Source organism: Castor canadensis, chromosome X, assembly GCF_047511655.1.
Source record: "Castor canadensis chromosome X, mCasCan1.hap1v2, whole genome shotgun sequence".
Taxonomy (NCBI): Eukaryota; Metazoa; Chordata; class Mammalia; order Rodentia; family Castoridae; genus Castor; species Castor canadensis.
Genome location: NC_133405.1, coordinates 30,224,999 through 30,247,871, shown reverse-complemented (window position 1 = coordinate 30,247,871; position 22,873 = coordinate 30,224,999). Strand labels below are relative to the sequence as shown.

Sequence of the window (22,873 nt, the reverse complement as noted above, 5' to 3'; positions counted from 1 at the left end):
GTTTTAAAAATATTTTCATCCAGTAATTCCATATTTAAAATTTTAAACCAAAAGAACACTTACAACATATATAAAACATTGGCATTCATCATGATATTGTGTATAATAGCAAGGTGTTTAAAATTACTCAATAACTATATACAAAAGAGGACGGTGCTGTAATTAAGAATAATATTGCTGAAGATATTTCATAATAGGGAAAGATGTTAACAAAGTAAGTGTTAAAATAGTATATAACAACATCTCAATTTTAGAGACTATTTAGTGTAGTAAGTGAAGACATTGACTCTCTTTAAATCAGAAAAATCTGAAAAATAATGGCTCTTCCATTTACTAGCTCTGGGATATGAGATAAGCTACTTAAAAAAACCTCTCTGAGTCTCAGCTTCCTCACATGTAAATTAAAAATAATAGTACTTAATTCGAATGATACTTTGATTATGCATAAAGGGGCCTTCATGAGTTAAAGAACAATTCATGCCCATATTGAGAAATTAAGTACTTAACTTTGTTCCTAAAACACTGAATTCTTTTTATTATTTTTGCCCAGTGTTGTTCATTCTGATGCTGCAGTTTGGCCCATGGAAATCCCTTCAGTTGTCTCTTGTGTTATTTTGAGATGCCTGAATTTTTCCCTGCTTATTTTAAACAACTTATTTAAATGCTTATTTTTAAGCTTGACCTAGGAACACATATTTCATCAAGGACATTTCTATAGGAATGTGTTTAGAAACCAAAGTTAAGATTTGAGGTATGATCATTACTACTAAGTTGTCACTGCTTTTAAGTTCTTTCAGGGGTCAGAGCAAGGATATATATGTAAAGCAAAGTTCTTTGATTTTATAATCTGCATTATACATATGGTTTTTAAAATCACAAGTTCATATTGTTGGAATCAATTTTAATCCAACACCACACAGTTCTTCCTCTATATTATTCCATACTTATTTCCTTTTTTATACAGTAAACTCTGTTCCAAACAACATTGATATATTTATTCATTTTCTTATCCTAAACTAAAACTTCTACTAGAACTAAACCTACTAATTAGGTTACATGCTTTTCTTATTAGAAGACATAATCTGAATTATGCATTTAAAAGGGTATATCTTTTTAATATGTAAAGAACTCCTAAATCTTTAGACAAAGAACAGAAAATAGAAAGAGGGTAATAAATATGAACATATATTTTACAAAAATGATCCTTAAGCATTGTGACAAGATACCCAACTTTATTCAAAATAAGAAAAGTACAAAATAAAGTCACATTTATAATTTTTCAAACTGACAAAGATTCAAAAGTTTACAACATAGTTTGGTGGCAAAGTCCATAGAGACATAGGCATTTTCATAAATTGCTGGTAGATATACAAAATGGTACAATCACTATGGAGATTTATGAAAAGTAAGAACTTAAAGTTATTTGAAACTTTCCATTTCAACAGTTATCTCCTCGTTTTGTATTTTGTATACATTTCTGCTTTACTCTTGATTTAATATTGTTTGTGTTCTGCCTATTTGTTGAGTTTTGATAATACTTTATTTTTCTGTATTTAACAGAAACTTAATTTCTGCTTTATCTTTGTTTTCTCCCTTGTGCTTTTAGTTAATTTGACTGATTTTTTAATATTTTTTTTCATTTTATTGATATGAAATTTCCTCTTATGAGTGGTGTGTTTGTTATAATTTTTCTTAGAAATTTTTTAATTTTACATTTCATTTCCCTATTTTCAAACAGTTGTTCAAAATTTGAAACAGTTCCAGGTAGAAGAGTTTTTCTGATTTTTAATATTCTTATCAATTTATAGTTTCATTTCACCATGATCTGGGAATTTATGAAAGTCACTTAAGTATCTTTTGTGACCTAATACAGGATTGTATTTTGTAAATGTTGTATAAAACCTTCAGAAAATGTGTATTCTATGTTATCAGAGTATTAAAAACAATATGTAGCCAAAAGATCTATCTTACGGATTTTGCTTTTTTTTAGGTCTTCTACATACTTATTAAGTTTTTATTCACAAGATATGTATAGAAATAAGAGAGTGGGTTAAAATTTCCTATTGCGAATGTGTTTTATTTATACTTTTATCTCAGTAGTTTTTTGCATTTCTCTTCTATTTCTGCTTTATAAAGCTGGTTGTTGGGTATTTTGGCATGTAGATAGTCATAGCTTGTTATAAGAGATTATGGTTTGAATACGAAATGTCCTGCATAAATGCTTGGCTGATAGCTGATGGCCTTTGGAAAGTGACTGGATCATGAGAGCTGTATCCTCATCAGTGGATTAATCTATTGATGGATTCATAATTTAATGGTATTATTGGAAGGTGGTAGAAACTAGGAGATAGGGCCTAGTTGGAGGAAGCAGGTCACTGGGGACATGCCTAGAAGGATATATCTTGTCCTTGGACCCTTTAGTTCTCTCTCTGCTTCCTGGCCACCATTTTGTGAGCAGCTTTGTTCCACTACATGCTCCATGCCATGATATCCTGCCTTGCCATGACCTGGAAACAGTGGAGCCAAGTGACCATTAACTAAAACCTCTGAAACTGTGGGCCAAAATAAACCTTTTTTTTTTACTTTAAATTGTATCTCTTGGGGATTTTGTCATAGTAACAGAAAGATGACTAAATGCATAAAGTAACCTCTTAGTTGTGTTTAATGGGGTTTTTATTTTAGTTTATTTTATTTGAAATAAGGTCTCACTATGTAGCTTAAGCTGGCCTGGAACTTTCTATATAGCTCAGGCTGGTCTCACACTTGTGATCCATTCTACTTCAGCCTCTTGAGTTCTGGGATTATAGGCATGTATCACCACAGTTGGCTGATGATGGATTTTTTTAAACCTGCATTCTACTTTGCTGAGAGAGGATTATAGTTTTAGCTTCTTATTTGCTTCTGTTTGTTTGGTAAAGCCTTTGCATACCTTTTAATTTTTAGCTGTTTCTGACTCCCTTCATTGCAAACATGTTTCTTAAAATCTGCATAGAATTGATGGTTTTGTGAGCTATTTTGAAAATATTTTCCTTTTAATAGATCAGTTAAGTCTATTTACATTTATTGATGTGACATATATATTTGGTTTCAGCTCTATGATATTATTTTCAACTCTATGATATTAGTTTACAGTATTATGCTAATTTTATTGTATATTTGTAGTCTTTTTCTGTTTTAAAATATCTTTTTGTATTTAAGGCTTTTACTTTTCTACTGATTACTTTTACACTACTGTCTTTTCTAATTTCCTTGACTTTCTACTATTTGGTTTGATGGCTTGAAATTACACTCTAATTTTGTGACAATATATGAACTAACTCTACTTTCCTCTTTCCCCCCTTTTCTTTCCATTCATTGCATTATTGCTACTTGCCAAAAAAAAAACGGCATTCACATACTATTGTTTCACTATTGTCCTTTGTTTTAATCTTAAATCTACAATTAAGTAGATCTAGTATTCACTATCAGTCCTTTTTCCAGAGCTCCCTGTTTCATGTTCTAGTTGAATAAAACTCATCCTCATCAGGCACCAGTGGCTCACACTTGTAATCCTACAAGCTACTGAGGAGGCAGAGATCAGGAGGATTGTGGTTCAAAGCCAGCCTGGGAAAAATAGTTTGTGAGACCCTATCTCAAACAAACCCATCACAAAAAAAGGGCTGGTGGAGTGGCTCAAGGTGTAGGCCCTGAGTTCAAGCCCCAGTACCACACACACAAAAAAATCCTCTAGAACACAGCTCCAAAACTACAATTCTTGGCCAAATGTGCTCCACAGTATGTCTGGCTTGCAAGTCAAGAAAACAATTTACATTTTTAAATGGTTGAAAAAATTCAAAAGGATAATACTGTTTCAGAAATCATGAAAAATTTGTGGATTTCACATTTTCTTACTCATAAATAAAATTCTATCAGAATGCAGTCACACTCACTCATTTACATAATATCTATGGCTGATTTTGATTATAAGTAGTTGGGACAGAGATTGTATGGTCGGAAAAGGTTAAAATATTATCTGGTCCTTTATAGAAAGTTTGATGACTCTTAGTTTAGTACTGCTTATAATTACAGTGTTCCTTAAGTTCTTGGATGTTAAAATAATTTTTCTATATACTTAAAAATTAAAGGACAACTGATCTGAATAAAATCCTTGGCTTACAATCTTTCTTCTGATATTTTTAAATGAATTTTTATATCTCTATTGATCCTTTTTGTTTTAAAGTCTAATTTAGTTGCCATTAGTATCACACCTTCAGTCTTTCTTTCTTTATTCATTTATTCATATGTGCACACATTGGGCCATTTCTCCCTCCTCTCCCCTCCCCCACCTCCCTCGCTTCCAGGCAGAACCTGTTCTGCCCTTTTCTCCAATTTTGTTGAAGAGAAGACATAAGCAATAATAAGAAAGACAAATCGTTTTTGCTAGTTGAGATAAGCATAGCTATACAGAGAGATTCCTAGCATTGCTTCCATGCACAAGTGTGTTACAACCCGAATTGATTCATCTCTACCTGACCTCTTCACTACTTCCTGGTCACCTTCCCATATTGACCTCTGTCATTTTCAGGTTTCTGTATTAGCTCCTCTGCAGTGGGCACATCAAACACTTACGAGTTTTGAAAATATTGTTCTACTCTTACTTTGTTGTCAGGATGTCTAACTACAATTCAATTTTCTTTCTTTCATAAATGATTCTTCCTACTATAAGACCCAAAGAATTATTGTTTTTTTACTGTTGAAGTATAATATTTTTACTAGGATATGTTCTCAGGTTGAGTGTTTTAAGTGAGATTCCCAAGGTACTTGGTGGTAGTTACAAGATATTAAAGGTTGTTCCCTTCAATGCTTACAGTAGAGTTTTTATTTCTGGAAAGTTTTCTTTGATTATAATTTAAAATACTAGTTCTATTTCATTGTTTTGTTTTCCTTCTTTGGGAATTATATGTGGTTTAGACTTTTTGTATATCTTCTATATCAATGATTTTATTTGCTCCTTTTTATACTTCTTCCTTCATTTCAACTTAATTCTCTCTGCTATTCTAGGGCATTTAATCATTACATTTCATTACATTTTAAAATCTCTTGTCCTTTGGTCACCATTCAGTATAGTCTTCATTTTCAAGATGGTTTTATCTTTTTTCTTCATAATTCACATTTCTGTTCTAAGTTTTAAGATTTATTATTTGAATCTTTTCATGTTTTCTAATATTTGTTTAAGTATTATTTTAAATTGCTGTATGTTAATTGTACAAAATAATGAGTTTCAGTGTGACATTTTCATACATGCATATAAAGTACTTGATCATATTTGCCCCTTTACCCTTTCTAGTTCCTCCCACTTCCCCCTAGTGCTGTTCCTCTTCCCACATAATCACCCTTATAGTTTATGTATTTTTGAAAAAATTCTAGATTCCACATCTGAGAGATATTTGTCTTTCTGAGTGTGACTTTTTTTTTTTTGGTGGAACTAGGGTTTGAACTCAGGGCTTCATGCGTGCAAAATTTGGCAGGTTTTGCTTATTGTGATGATCTCTACTTCTAGCCATATTTCTGCAAATGACATAATTTAATTCTTCCTTATAGCTGAATAATACTCCATTACTCCATTGAATATTACCACATCTTTATTTCTTCATTTGTTGATGGGCACATGGGCTGATTATATAACTTGGCTATTGTGAATAGTGCTGTTTTAAGTTTGGTTATTTGGAGAGGTTTTTCATTAGATGAAATGACCGATTCTTATTTTCTACTTTCTTCTTATACAACTTTTTGAGAATATTATCTGCCTTTTGTGTTTATTTTGAAGTATTTCATTTTGGGGGGTCAGTAATTAGAGTTGTATGCAGACAGAAGTGAGGAGTTTGGCTGATTAACTAAGTTACTCAATTTCCCAGTTCTTAAAGTGCAGTTTTTTTTTTTAAATGATGTCTGTTAGATAGAAGGTTTGAAATATTCTCTAATTTTGTGTTCACTTTTATTTCTACAATATCCTGAAATTGTACTTCTTGCCTCCTGTTTTAGTTGTACCTTTCCAAAGAAACCAACTCTAGTTCTATGCACTTTAAAGCATATTCCTTTCAATTGTCAGTAGTAAGTGCCTTCATAACTAGGTCTGAATATGTTCTTAGTATCTTACCACCAAGGATAGAACGTCTTTTTAATGGGAGTTATTTGGTCAATTCTGCCACACCTAGGACGAACTTCTTCTACCTTCTTAGTTTCTGTCTGACACTTGGGTCTATTATGGGATACAGAGCTAAATAATTGTGCATAATTTGAGTGTTTCCTGATTTACTTAGGTGTAACTTAAAGTTTGCAGGTTTCTCTTATCTCCAAGTTGGTTACTGAAGTGGATTATGAGTGGTTTTATTTCCTGTCCTTGTTTTGAATTTTTCTTTGGAAGATAGTAGAGAGAGAGAGATTTGGATTTAAGAGGTCAATGTTGCCCTGTAGGAACTTGAATTCATTGTTAATTTGTTTTTTACATTTATATAATATACATGAGGACATGTACATGTGAACCTTGTGTACTCAGTATTTACAGTATTCATGTGAAATGAGTGTCTAATAACGGGGACATAATGTACTGTCACCTGCCTGGTGCTCTTTCTATTCAATTGCATAAAGATAGTTAGTAATGGTTAAGAATTTCATTTTTAACTGTGAGCAGGGCCAGATTTACTAGTAGGATGAGTATATTGTGTTTTCAGGTGTATTTTTCTGCCTTTCACATATTTCCTCTATCTAGATTTCTAAGACTCAAAAATTCACAATGAGTATCATGCTTGGCTTAAAGTAGTCAAAGCAAATGTATTTTAGCTTCTGAGCCAACTATAATAGGCTCAGCAACTAATCTAGACTCAACACAATAGAATGTTTGCTGTATTTGATTAGTTATATATTACAGGGGTTTGGAACAGGAAAATGATGACATAAATGTTAGGAATTTGCCATTGTTGGCTTAAGAGATTGCCTACTGATAAAAAGCAAACAACCTAAGATAAAATATTGTTACTTTTATCTTTGTCATGCCATTTATGCTTCATTGTATTTGAATTATTACATGGTTTCAAACTTAAATGTCTATCTAGAAGAAAGCAGGTAATATAAAAAAGTGAAGCAATGTGTCATAAACTTTGCCACGTCAAAGACTGGAATAATGCTTGGTACACAGTAGGTACTCAAAAAATGTTGGGGGGAAATGGGTGAATGCAGGTCTGAGGATGCCAGATTTTTCTATTTTGCATGAGAAACCAGAAATTTTGTCTAAACCACACCTTTTATGTAAAATATCTTGTTTATAATTTTTCACAGTATTCAATTAATTCTATAAAAGCCAAAATAAAAACCTGTCCAGTTCATCAGATTCATCTCTGAATTTAGTTTTTGTTAGAGAGAAAAAGGCAAGACTAGGTTTCATGACTTGGAGAGTAGAAAACAAAGGGAGATTAAAACTGTGGGCTTTTGTAATGAAACAGAATATAGCTAATAGGCAGATATAGTAACTCAGCCCATGACCTTGGCCTCATTGGCAGGAATGCAACTGAGATAGTGAATATCTAAATATTTTTATTTCATTTGTACTGACCCAAATCACAAAAGACATGTGTACTATAATTGCCTATGAAAACAAGATGATATTGTTCAGCTTGCTATGCATGCTAATAATGAACTATGTTTATTTTCGTCCAAAAGAGAACCCCATCACTAGACTCCATTTTCTTCATTTCGTCATTTTTAAAAGTGTATTCATTGTCTGTTGAACCTCTTAGTTTTTAAATTTAGCTTTTTACCCTCTTCTCATGGGTTCTACATTTAGTTTTTCACTGATTCAAAAGAATAGATTACTGACTATCAGCAAGAATATTCAAATGCTGACTAATCCAAGAGTGGGATTTGGTTATGGAAACTAAACTAAACATATACAATAGAATAGAAGAGAAACCAAAGATACTAATGGTTTATTTGGGTTTTGTTCAATCTTGGAACAGGCTGTGTTTTGGGCATGAAAAAGAAAGGATCTATTTGTTCCATCTGGCTTTAAAATATTCCCACAGCCTCTTATGCTGGTAAACCTTAACTAGTGCTATCTCTACAATATTCCATATGATAATATTTGAGCATGTGCTATTATATAGCCCATAGTAGAACTGAGTATGTGCCCTGCTTCTTTGCCACATTTTCCCACTGACATAAGAACCTTTACCTTATGAAAAAGTGATCTGATCTTTCCACTACTTAAAGAACTGACTGAGGCTAGCTTTATCACCATGATCAAAGTTCAAAAGTATTTTAAAAACCTTTTTGGCTCTCTGTTAGTTGTTGGGGAAATGAGTAAACTATTTGTTAACTTCCAAGCATTTGGCTTGTTAGGATTCTATGTCTGGGGGTAGCAAATTATCTCCTACAATAAAACCACTTCATTTCAAAATCTCCTACTTCCTTTCTTAGCACAATACCATTGGTCCTCCATATTCACAGTTGGCATTTGTGAATTTAATTAACTGGAAAAAATTGTACCGAACAAGTTAAGACCTTTTCTTGTCATTATTTCCTAAGCAATAGTCTAGCAACTATTTACATAGTATTTACATTGTATGAGGTAGCATAAGTAATGTAGAGATGAGCTAAAGTATACTGGAGGATATGCATACTTTATATACAAATACCATATCACTTTATAGTTTGAGTATGTGCAGATTTTGGTATCTGCAGGGGTCCTGGCACCAATTCTACATGGATACTGAGGGCTTACTGCAAATTTGTTCCTAACTTTTTGACATCTGTCAATTAGTATTAACTTGGTTATTTGCTATTAGTAAAATACAAAACACTTTCTCTGATCTCTCTAATATAATTTTCACTTGACTCCATATTTTTGCTAGCTAACTCTTCATAATATTTGCAGATATGTTGTATATAAAAGACAATGGTGTGTTATTATTTTTATATTTAATATCTGTGTGTAATTAAAATTAAAGTTCAAGATCAAAGGGAATCTATGTTCTTTCTTAAATGAACAAAGGCAAAACTGAATTACAACCCTTATCTACAACATCATTAAAGAGCTAGTTGATCTGATAAAAACTAAGACCATCAAAGAGCAAAATCTGTCTTGTTTGTAGTAGGTAGTAGAGCAACACAGAATGGTTGCTGTCAAAGTCACATTTGTATTGATTTTTGGCCAGGGACATGACTAGTTTCTCTGCGAGCTTACCAACCTCTTCCAATGTTCAATGTACATATGCTAGCCTGCTGTTTCCTGACTATTTGATCAGCACACAGAGCTCCTTTAATGTAAAAGAAATAAAATTGAATCAAGAATTCTTTACAAAGCATCAGATCGTGCATATTCCAATTATTCTTGTTGTCATATCAACCCAGTATTAGACATTTGTGAAGACTGTTGTTAGAAAATCTTGTGGTAGGCAATTACTTTGAAAGTTAACTATAACATATTACATAAATTCTACACTAACTAGATTGGCAATGCTTTGATGAGGTTTTCATCAGTAACAAATTATGGTGGGTCATCTGGGACCCTCTTAATTTGTTCATTATTGTCCTTTAGAGAGCAATAGAAGCACTAAGGAAAGAATTTTTGAGAACCCATACTGTTATCTGGGTTTTCAGATAGATCTTGCCTGAATGAAAGATCTATACAATGTGATACTGTTATTCAAATGATCTCTGCATTTTGGTGTAACTTGATAATGGGCTCATGAGTCTAACCAAGGAATACCACCTTGTGGGATCACACTTAGACAAGAATCTAACTTTCTCAGAACAATTGATTCATCTGGAAAGAGCTCTTCATACCTATTTCTTACTTAAGTCCAAAATATATAGGAGAATCACATATTGTGCTCTGAGTCTGAAATCTAAAATTCTGATATATTACCCTATGACAATCTCCAAGCTTTTCAGCCCACTAACAGACATTACTACCCTAACAATATGTTCAAGATTTCTAGACACTTCAGTTTCTTCCCTCTATTTTCTTTCCCTAATAAGTTTTATCTTTTGGCTGATCACTTCAAAAATTTTAGAACCAGCAACTATTGTGCCTTTATGCCTTTTTTCTTCTTACTATACTTGCCTTGTAAGCCTCTATGTTGTTATAAACAATAAGTAGTTCTTATTTCACTTACTCTTACTGAAACATTTTATGTACTTGTTTTCTCTATCTTAGCCCTTTACAAATATTTTAATCTCAGAAATTCTTTCTGCCTCTACAAATTACTGAAGCTGCTGAATAATTTTCACTGTTTGGTTATCTGTATCTTTATTTATCTTATATCTATGCATGTTATTTTATATTTACTGTATTAAAATTAAGGTGATAACTTTTTAAGTGTTTATTAATTTAATTTTTAAGAAAAGGGGGGCTATATACAATATATACATGTGTGAAATACCATAGCAAAACCGATTTAACAATCAATATACACTTAAAAAATGAAGGACAGAAAAGTAAAATGGGACCTGTCCATGGTGGGTATTAGTAGGAGGGGGCAGAGTAAACAGAGAGGGTAAAGGAGAGCAAATATGGTGTATGTACTTTGTATAAATGTATGAAAACAAAAAAGTGAAACCTGTTGAAATTGTTCTAAGAAAGGGGGAGGAGGTATGAGGGAGAATGATGGAGGGGTGAATCTAATTAAGATATATTATAAGCACATATGTAAATGCAACAATAGACCACCCCTACAACTAATTTTATATGCTAGTAAAAATGTAAAAAGAAACACTACATTTTTAACATAAATGGCACATTTTGTGATAATTACAGTTTGGAAAGTAAAAGAAAAAGTCTAAAGAGTGGCATTGCTTTATGTTTTTGAAAAATCTGTTAAAAGTCTGGCTTAATAAAAGATAGTTGGATTCTTTTCTCTGTTTTTGTGTGCAGTCTCTTACAATTGTCATGTTATGTGGTCTCTGGAAGAGTATGCTATATACTCCTGAGGGAATAATAGTGAAAAAGATAAATAACCTCTTTGTGGTATTATGAAAATATTTTTACTTTATGGACCCCCTATAGGTCTTAGGATCCCGAGTGGTTCCCAGACTACTCCTTTGCTTATTTTTAAATTGGGTTTTTAATTTTCTTGCTAGTGAATTGTTTGATTTCCTTATATATTCTGAATAGTAACCTCCTACTAGATTCATAGTTTGTAAATATATTCTCCCATTCAAGTAGGTTGTCTCTTTACTCTGTTGTCTATGTTGCTTTTGTTTTCTGTGTTTTGGGGGTCTTGTCCAAAAAATCCTTGCCCATTCCAATGTCCTCAAGCATTTATGAAGACTATTGGGTTTTCTTCTACCAGTATCATCGTTTGTCAACTTAAATTTAAGTCTTTAACAACCACTTTAGTTGATTTTTTTGTATACAGTTTGAGATAAGGGTCTAATTTTATTCTACATGTGGGTATCCAAGTTGTTCCAAACTCACTTATAGAAGAGATAATCATTTCCCTATCATGTGTTCTTGGTGCTTGTGGAAATCAGTTGGTTGTAAATGCATAGACTTATTTCTAAGCTCTCTTTTCTGTTCCACTGGTATATGAATGTCTGTTTTTATGACAGCATCACGCTATTTTGGTTAATATGCTTTGTAGTATATTTTGAAATCAGGCATTTTGATGCCTCCAGCTTTGATATTTTTGCTTAGAATTGCCTTGGCTACTCGGAGAATTTATGATTCTGTACAAATTTTAAGGTTTTTTTCTATTTCTGTGAAGAAAGCCATTTGAATTTTGGGGATTGCATTAACTGCAGATCACTTTTGTTAGAGTGGACATTTTAACAATATTGATGCTTTTAATCCATGATTACATGGTGTCTTTCAATTTTTTGTTTCCTATTGAATTTCTTTCATCAATGTTTTACACTTTTTATTGTAGAAATCTTTTTTCTTGGTTAAATTTATTCCTATGTATTTTAATTTATTTTCTGTAGCTACTATAAAAGGAATTGCTTTCTTGCTTTTGCTTTTAACTTTGGATAATTCAGTGCTGCTGTCTAATAATGCTACTGATTTTTGTGTATTGAATTTGCATCCTGTCAGTTTACTGAATTCATGAATAACTTCTAACATTTTTGGTACATTTTTGCGTTTTCTATATAGTAGTTTCCCCTTTTTTGTGTTTTCACTTTCTGCAATTCCAGTTACTTGTCAAATGTGGCCTGAAAATATTACTATAGTATAATGAGGAATTAAGAAATTTTGGCAGAAACTACTTCTTATAACACTTATTATAATATATTGATATTACTTATTGTACTATCATTGTCAATCTCATATTGTACCTAAGGTATGAATTAAACTTTATCATAGTATGTGAATAAACATGGCATATAAATTCCGGTACTACAGATTCAATTTATCCACTGCAGCTCTTGGAATATATTCCAAGAATATGGAGGAACTACTATACTACTATATATGACTATGTCTAATGAAAATGTGGTATATATACACAATGGATACTATTCAGCCATAAAAAGAGAATGAAACACTGTTATTTATGACTTCATGGATGGCAATAGAGATTAGTGTTAAGTAAAATAAGTGAGTAAGTGAGGCATAATAAACAAGTATCATATGATCTCACTCATGTGCAGTCATTAAAAAGTTCATCTCCAAGAAGTTGAGAGTTGGTAGTGCTGAGAAGAGTAGAGGAGAGAGGGAGATGGGGAAAGGTTGATCAAAGTGTACTAAGTATAGGAGCAGGAAATTCTGGGGTGATACAGTAAGATGACTATAGAAGAAAGGATTTTTTGAAGTTTTTACAATAAAGACGTATTTAAGGAGATCAATGTGTTTAATCTGTTTTAAATGTATAAATGTATGTATGTATAATGTATAAATGCATATATATATTGAAATCCCACTAATGCTTATGTTTATGTTAAAAATAAACTTAATTAAATATGAACAAATATTATGTCATCTGCAAATAGTGAAATTTGACTTCCCCTTTCCAATTTGGATGCCTTTCATTTATTTCTTTTGCCTAATTGCTTTGGTTAGGATCCACAGTACTATGATGAATACAAGAGGCAAGAAGTGATCATTTTTGTCTTATTACAGATCTTAGAGGAAACTCTTTCAAATTTTCCACATTGTGTCTGTTGTTAGCTGTGGTTTGATCATATATGGCCATTATTGTGCTGAAATACATTCCTTTAATATGCAATTGTCTGAGAACTTCTTATCATAAAAGGATGTAGAATTTTGTCAAATGTTTTTTATGGGTCTGTTTTTATGCTTTTTATGATCATGTGGTTTTTGTCCTACATTCTCTTAATATAATATACCACATATATTGATTTATTATCCTTGTATACTGGGGTGAATCCCACTTGATCATGCTTAGTGATCTTTTCAATATGGTGTTGAATTTGGTATGTTAGTTGCTTATTGAAACTTTTTACAGTTATGACCATAGGAAATATTACTGCACTTTTTTTTTCTTTTTTTCCTTTTTTTATAGTGTCATGGTCTGGCTTTGGTATTAGAGTGATTCTGGCCTTATAAAATGAGTTTGGAAGTATTTCATTGTCTTCAATTTTTGAAATGATTTAAGAATAATTGGAGCCAAGCATGATGGTACACACCTGTAAATCCAGCATTTGGGAGCTGAGGTAGAGGATCATGATAATATGAGCTACATAGTGAATTTCAGGCCATCCTGGGCTACATTGTGTGAGCCTGTATTAACAATAAAACAAATGAATTACTGGTATTATTTCTTCTTTCAATGTTTGGTAGAATTCAACAATAAAACCATTTGACCCTGGGTTTTTCTTTGATGTGAGACTTTTTATTACTGATTCAATATCCTTACTCATCATTGGTCTGTTATGATTTTCTAGTTTTTCATAGTTCAGACTTGGTAGGTAGTAAGCATCAGAAAATTTATCTATATCTCCTAGATGATCCAGTTTGATGGTGCATGATTGTTCATAATTCTTTATACTTTTATCTCTTTCTTCCATTTTCTACCTTGGATAACAACATCACTATCTACCCAGTTCCTAAATCAGACAACAACTCTTCTCTCTCCTGAAACATCTAATCAGAGACTAAGTCAAATGGTTTTTGACCTTCTAAATAGTTCTCAATTGCATCTTCTACTATAGTCCCACAAGTTTATGCTCTCGGTATCACTCACTTGTATTACTGTTATAACCTCCTATTAAGGTGATTTTCCTAAGTATAAACTGAGTAAATCATTGTCTTACCCTAATGAAAAACCATAAAAACAACCCCATCATCATCTGTTATTGGAATAAGTTCTAAGCTCCTTACCATGGCTTAAAATGCCTTTCATGATATACTGTTGCTTATTATCCTCATTTTTTGCCAATCTCCTCTATCCTCCATTTTGTTTTGCTTCCTTGACTATTCTAATATATTTTAATTTGCTTAAAATAAGCAAATTAAACATATTTAATTTATTAACATATATTTTTCACCTCTCTGTGAAGGAAATATTGCTGAACCTCAAATGGATAAGCCTCCAACCTGTAAGATGCCACCTCTCAGTGCTGAGACAAATCAGATATTATGTTGGTGATACTGACTCTTCCCTCTGGTTATTTTATATGAAAATTTAGTCACATTTACAAAGTTTAAAATGAGTTAACCTGCCTTCTGTTTAAAAGCCATTGCTCTAATTTAGTTTATTTTTATTCACTTGAGAATAAGTATAGCTTAGCAACTTATGTAATATGGGTCTAAAAATATTCACATATCTATCTCTCTATATATAGATTATATATAAAGTGGGTAGGGTAGAAACTGTGTTAAACAGGAGCAAGAGTTCTTCTTTACACAGTAGAATTCAAATCATTTACTCTGAAGACATAAACTTCTTGAGAGAGAATTTTTTCTGAATATTTAAGATTGACTCTTGCTGTTCTAAAATTTCTTAAGCATGCAAAACTCCAAAATTGCTAACCTATTATTCAGGCCCCTTTTATTATGCCTTCCAGTGGATATTAATCTATTTTGCAGTCTCATTTTAACTTCCCTATCCAGGCTAAGAAAGTCCTCTGTGAAAAGTACTTAGTAGGTGACTGTGTGTCTTGATTCAAAGCAATTGTTTAGTTCCTACTATTCATTGACCAAGAATTTTTCTCTCTTACTTTAAGTCTTAAATACATAGCATGCTGGGATTCTAAGAAAAAAAATAAATACAGTATTTGTGTTTCATGAAAATGCCTTCACTGAAAAACAGAAACTATGGTTCCGGAAATTAGTTGTATGTGACATGGGTTCATCTTGCCATTTTATTTAATTTGGATTGGATTTTTACTTTTATTTATGGCAGGTAAAATTGCCACTTAATACAGTGGAAGATAAAACTTACAGAACATATTACATCAAAAGTTGATGTAGGATGAATATATAAATCTTATAAAAGATTGTGATGAATGCATAGATGGAAGTTTTAAAATTGAACTGAAGTTGTACCACCATTTTCCAGATCCATGCTTAGAGAGATTGCTAGAAAGTTGGTAGGTTCATAAATAGGAGAAAAGGGGGGAGGACACACAAAATCTACCATTATTATAATTATTTGTTCTATGACAGTGAACTGAAAGAAGGAATTAAGTATTAAGCATGACATCAGAAAGAACACCATCAGATAATGGTGTTCAGAATAATGTAAATGCTTTTTTAGTATTTTATGTTGAATCATTTCTTGAATGTTATGAGCTATAATATGTTTTAATGAAAATATGTCTTAACCTAGATATGGCCTCCAGATAGAAATATAATATCATTTGAAGGGCCAAAACACCAACATAAGAGGGAAATTAATAAAATGATGGCAAAGTGACAACTATTTTAGATCAGACAGAAGGAATGACAAACTCATTAGAAGATTACTGTATAGACATAAGAGGTAGACATTTAGGCTCTAAAAATTTGTTTAGATGACTTTGGAAAGAAAGGAAACAAAAGAAGTTCATGTTAGGATAAATTATATGCACATTATGTTTGTCTCAGCTGAAATTAATAATCACCATAATAATCCTGTTTCACTAATGACAATTAATAATCTTTATTTAGATCTGCTAAAAATTGTCCTGGGTATTTTACAAACTATGACTCATTTAACTATAAAGAAAACCCTTGAAGAAGCTAAAAATTGTCCTGGGTATTTTACAAACTATGACTCATTTAACTATAAAGAAAACCCTTGAGGAAGGTATCATCAAAATTCACATTTAACAGATGAGGAAACTTAAGCATAGTGATGTTAATGAAGTAGCTAGGAATTGAAAGACATGGTTTTGGTAAACATACAATATTTGATTCACTTGCTACATTTAGCAAGTTTTGTGTGAAGGGACATTATGTATTTAGAGTTAACGGGAAAAACCTCCCTTTCCATTCTTTGCATTTAAATTTCATGAATTTTCCAGGATCATATCTTATCACATTCCACTTTATTTCTTCCTTCTACAGTGAGTTATTTTGTCTTTGTGAGGAGGGTAACATGAACATATTTCACTCCTTTGTCGCTCTCATTTTCTATACTTTCTTACTTCACCATAATAAGAGCCATAGAAAGTAAGGCAATTTGGGCTAAGGTAAGGAGGCAGAAGAGAGCACTAACCTTAATGTTACTCAGTTTTGCAGCAGGGAGCAATGTGAAGAAGGACCTTTACCTTCTTGAATAGTTTTACTTGTAAACTTTGGGCCATAGAACTGGACTCAATATTGTATTTTTCCTATTTCTGTATTGTTAATATCCACTATGGTCAACTTTAAAAAAATATATGAGCTAGATAGTATCTCATGGAAAGATTTATAGAATTAAATTATTTCATCAAACACTGTGGACACCACTTGCATTTCCTGAATCAGTATTAAAAAGGAAAAGGATCATCCATGTCATTAACTGATGATATTGAGTCCAAGAGCCAGAAACTTCTATCCTTCAACTCATTCCACGCAACAGCCCATTCAACCACAGGTAGAATGTATTCTCGTGAATTTCTATTGCCTGTGTGTTTCTACTGCTTTTTATACAAACTGCTGATCATGGAGAAACTTGATCAAAACATCAGATTGCCAGAAAAGCTCTGTTTGTGCCCTTTGCAACTACTGATGAAGTACTTTAGCCTTGCCTTTTCTTGATGCCTTGCATATGGTCATCTGTCTTCCTGACTAGTGCTTCATATGGCTTATTTGTAAATTCAAGCAAATATGCTTCTGACTGGCACTGATATATCACTGATGCAAAAATATCAGAGAAGATGAAGCATAAGGACATATTTTTTGATTCAGATGAAAAATATTTCAGATTTATAGGGAAGTGATGACAATAGCCACTCCATGATATTTTTGTGTAATCAGTATCTCTTCAGGCCTCTCTTTACTAAATTTTTTGACCTCTAAACTTATTCAAAGGAATTATTTTCTTGCTGACCCACAGACATAGTGAGAAGATATGAGGATGGGGCCAGTTGGCTGAACAACTTGGCTCTGGCTTTTTACATACTCGATTTCCACTGCTTTGCAATGACAACTTACAGAAGCATAATGCACAGAATGTGAATTGATGTCCAATGTCTATTGATGTGATTTTCTTTAGTGGATTGAGGGCAGCACAGCATACAGCCATTAGTATATAAAGGTTATATAATGGATAATATAGGAAAATGAAATAGCAGAAAGGAATTTGCATGAGAAACAGTAGCAGTAAATAGTTTCAATGAAAAATCTCACATGAGTTATACAGCCACTGCAAAGGGGATTGAAAAAAAACAACAATGACTCTTACAGACTCAACAAGAGTAGAGAGCGAAATGGTTCTGTATTTATGACATAATACTTTTTTATTTCAACCACAGAAGGCCATTTAAAAATCATCTTATATATTACAGTTCTTATGTGGCATCTTTCAACTGAATGCGTATTTATGAATTCTTAACTCTACATGAGATGGTTGGCAATATGGCACTGATGGGATAAATCAAGAGATACCTTTTGAAATTATTTACTGTGAAATTTTCTTGATGCAGAAATATCAGCAAAATGCTGGCACAGTAGGTTGAATAGCTTCAAAATAAGGAAATGTTTATGGTGTACATTGCAACTTTTTCCTTGCTTTGTCATGATCTGGACATTATGTGGTGTTGGATAAAAGGATGTGGTCCAGGGCCAAGAACTGTGACATAAGCTTGTACTCCCAGCTACTCAGGAGGTAGAGATAGGAGAGTCTTGGTCTGTGACTTGCCTAGGCAAAAGTATGAGGCCCTACCTGCAAAACACACTGAAAGGAAAGGGTCGGGAAGTGGCTCCAATGGTAGAACACTTGTCTAGACAGCAATAGGAGCTGAGTTCAATCACCAGTACCACCTAATAAAAAGTGTGTGCTTTGTATTCAGTCTGTTCTCTCTTCAAGCTCAAGGTATTCACTTCTTCGTCATGTGGCCTCATAAATTTATTCTTCCTCAGTGTCCTTATAGTACTGATACCTATCCTAAAGGATCACTGTAAGAATTAAATGAGCTAATCCAAATAAATTACTTACCATAATTCATTCTTTTCAACAAATTTTTGCATACATACAGGGCTATGTCAGGCCCTGCCAATAAATCAGCAATGAACTCTTAGAAGGAGTAAATTACAGTAATAAATAATGAATATAATGATAACCATAACAATATTTAACATTTATGTTACTTATACTGTATTTTAGGCCAAATTTCAATTACTTTGGTTATATTAACTTGTTTGTTTCTCAGCACAATCTTATGTTATAGGTATGAGTTAAGCACATTTTACAGATGAGAAAGTGGAGTCCTGAAAATGTTAAATAATTTGCCCAAGATGATGCACTGAATAAGTGGCAGAGGTTTGAAAATCGACACTCATAATTATTATACTACATTGTCTTACTGTTGTGCCAAACTGATAATGCCATTATTTACCTATACAAAAAGGCACTCCTTCAAATGACTGAAAATTCTACTTTCACTTATGAATGAAAATAAACTTAATCAAACAAGTCCAAGAATTCATAATGAAACTTCTGACACAGAAATAACCATCACAGTATATTTAAATAGAAACATTGTTTTGAATACAGTATAAACCTACTAATAGAGAATTTGCTATTTCCTGGATTTTTTGTACCAGGTGTTAAGTTTTATATCTAAAACATCTCTCTATACAGAAGTTAAAAGAGAAAGGTGGATCTCATAACTGAACAAGAGTATTTAAAAAATCTTTAGTATATTTAAACTGCTCAGTTTATTTCTTGCTTTAAATGACTTCATAATAAAACCATGTTTGAGTTGCAGTTCTTTCTCACCCCCTACTTCCATGCCTTCAGTAATACTTCTCATTATAGGTTATTGTAAACTAAATATCCTCACATACAGGGTTATCCTGAAATGCCTAAGATAAAAGACACATTTTTTTGTATTACCAGGTAATATCATCCATGTTTAATAGAAGCATTGTTCAAATATATTCAGATGTGTGATTGAAATATTTACAAAAGAGAAAATCAAAAACATCAGTAGAGACTATGACTCTTTATTGTTGACATCATCAGTGACCGCTCTACAAAATATTTCCTGTTTATTTACTTACCACTTTGTTTTATGACTCCTACAGAAACTGTTTATGTGAACTTTCCTAATGTTTACACTTTAGATAAATGAAAACCAACCAAGTATACTTTATTATTTACAATTATAGGAAAATCTAAATCTTTTTTATCTACTTTTCAGAATCATATATATATAAGTGTTAGTGAGTAATTCTCCTTCTGAAGAGAAGTTACTAGTGACATATCTGGATAGATTTTTTTCCTACCAGGATATTCTATTCATTCTAGGAAAAATGCTTCAACAAAACACATCTTTCTTAAGTTAATTTACATTTTAGGCCACAGAGTCACTCAAGCAAGGAAATTAATATTCAGTCAAAATAAAATACCATCCAGAAAATCAATACAATTTGCTATTAAACAAAGGTGATTTTAATCAGGATATTCGAGAACAGCAACAATATTTTTCTTAAAATTGAAAAACGGTGCCTTACAGCTGTTTTCTGCTTTACTTTCCCAAAATTAGTAACTACACAATTTTTCAACTACCTAGTAAAAATAAGGATATATTTTTTTTGGCTCCAGTGTAAAGCTGTGAATTCTTGGGATGAAATTATGCACTGGATTTTCAGATAGTTTCCGAATAACTACTACTTTAATGAAACTGTTACCTGAAAATTCAGTAGCAGTATCATTGTTTAACTGTAATTTAAGAAACTATTGTAGATTAGTACTTATGACTTCTAATGAGAAAACCATAACAACCTTTTAATTGAAAGGAAAATGGTTAACTACAGTAATTGCAATCAATAAGACTGTGTTAGTGGCATAAATATTTCTTCTCAAAAAGTATTCCTTACTCTCCACAGCAGTATTTAAGGTTAGGTTTAAGCAGTATTTAAGGTTAGCAGTATTTAAGGTTTTTAAGTGAAAAAACTAATTACAAATCCATGTTTTTTATAATACTAAGTATTGGTCCAAATTCATGCATACAAGAGTTGAGAGAGAGACTCCAGCCCCCAACCTCAAGCAAAACAAGACTTTGATGAAGAAGAAAACTGAAGCATGGAATAAAGGGCTTACCAATCACATAGGCTAGTAGCAAGGCCAAAGTCACTGTGATTGCAGTGGCGCTCAAGGCTGTGCACTTCCAATTGCAGCATCTATAATGTTTGTTAAAAGTAAAGGCAGGACGAGAAAAGGTGCTTCGAGGAAGTGGCCTGGGAGGGGGTGAGTACACAGTATTGGACGTCAGAGGGTAGTTCTGACTGGCTGCACTGAAGATAGCTGAGGAACCAGATCCATGTTTGAACAGGAAATGCCTGAAGTAGAAAAACACAGAAGTTTGGGCTATAAATACCAAATCCCATTGCTACAAAACCAAACTGCTCTAATTTCTTTTTTTTCTTTATTCATATATTCATATGTGCATACATTGTTTGGGCAATTTCTCCCCCTTGCCTCTCCCACCCCCTCCCTCTCCCCCCACCCCCTTGCTTCCAGGCAGAAACTGTTCTGCCCTTTCTCCAATTTTGTTGAAGAGAAGACAAAAGCAATAATAAGAAAGACAAAGTGTTTTTGCTAGTTGAGATGAGGACAGCTATACAGAGAGATTCCTAGCATTGCTTCCATGCACAAGTCTATTACAACCTGAATTGATTCATCTGTACCTGACCTCTTCACTACTTCCTGGTCACCTTCCCATAGTAGCCTCTGTCATTTTAAGGTTACTGTATTAGCTCCTTTGCAGTGGGGCCATCAAACACTTTCAAGTTTTGGGTTTCCTACTTATCCCCATTCCTCCCGCATGTGCTCTCCCCTTAGCATGTGACCTAAGTCCAACCACATTGCTGCATTTGCCCTAGATCTAAAGTCCGCATATAAGGGAGAACACAAGATTTTTGGTCTTCTGAGCCTGGCTAACCTCGCTCAGAATGATGTTCTCCAGTTCTATCCATTTACTTGCAAATGATAAAATTTCATTCTTCTTCATGGCTGAGTAAAGTTCCATTGTATATAAATACCACATTTTCTTAATCCATTCATCAGTAGTGGGGCATCTTGGCTGTTTCTATAACTTGGCTATTGTGAATAGCACTGCAATAAACATGGGTGTGCAGGTGCCTCTGGAGTAACCTGTGTCTCATTCCTTTGGGTACATCCCTAGAGTGGGATTGCTGGATCATATGGCAGTTCTATGGCTAGATTTTTAAGAACCCTCCATATTGTTTTCCAGAGTGGTTGCACTAGCTTGCATTCCCACCAGCAGTGTATGAGGGTTCCTTTTTCCCACATTCTTGCCAACATTTGTTGTTGGTGGTGTTTTTGATACTTATTCTAATAGGGGTGAGATGGAATCTTAGTGTGGTTTTGATTTGCATTTCCTTTATGGCCAGAGATGGTGAGCATTTTTTCATGTGTTTTTTGGCCACTTAAATTTCTTCTTTTGAAAAAGTTCTATTTAGTTTAGTTGCCCATTTCTTTATTGGTTCATTGATTTGGGGAGAGTTTAGTTTTTTGCTGCTCTAATTTCAAACAATCAGGCTTTGACAAAGTTCGGGGGGAATTGTAGGAGCTAAACAAAATTTTCATATATCCAAGAGGTAACTCTGAATTGCCCTTGGTGGTCCTTCTCTTATTTTCTGTTTTCATTTAGCAATTTTCTCAGTTTGACCTTTAAGAGAAAGATAGGTCTCTTGTGTTTCCACATTTAATATTATTCACTGTACTCCTCCCATTCATTAAATATGATCCTCATGAATTGAAACAGACATATGATCAAGTATTTCAATGGTAAGAATGGCCTAGCTACCATTTGAGGTTTTCTTCACTGCCAAATTTTAGAGAGCTACTTTCACCCAAAGTTTAATTATAAAATTTATCATACAGTTCAGTTGAAATAATTTTATTAATAACCACCCATATACTCACCAACCACATTCTAAAGTTAATATTTCACTATACTCATTTTATCATGTATCTACCTATCCATTCCTTTCTCTATCCACCAGCCCAACTTAGTTTTTAAGCATTTTGCAATATATTGCATGAGTGTACATATCCTTCATATATGTCATCACCCTTATTTTTATCTACAGTTTGATAATATTGCATATTTTTGCACTTTAAAATTTATATATGATTAAACACAATTTTTGTGTACATTTGTTGAGATCTGACAAATGCAATACCTTGTGCAAACAAAACCCTTGTCAAGGTGTAGAGTATTACAGTTACCCCAGGAAGTTCCTTCTTACCTTTCTAAAGTAAATCTCTATCTCCATTCCCAG

At 32.8% G+C, this 22,873-nt stretch overlaps 1 protein-coding gene across 11 annotated transcripts in view; it reads right to left on the bottom strand.

The window, feature by feature from the left end:
- The window catches only part of LOC109686404 (teneurin-1), an 835,907-nt gene that overhangs the window by 327,854 nt on the left and 485,180 nt on the right, over positions 1–22,873 (bottom strand). For all 11 annotated transcript variants that reach the window (XM_074064014.1, XM_074064010.1, XM_074064012.1 and 8 more), the window contains one exon: positions 20,667–20,905. In XM_074064014.1, coding sequence (XP_073920115.1) covers positions 20,667–20,905 — 239 coding nt within the window. The remainder of the gene's footprint in view (positions 1–20,666; positions 20,906–22,873) is intronic.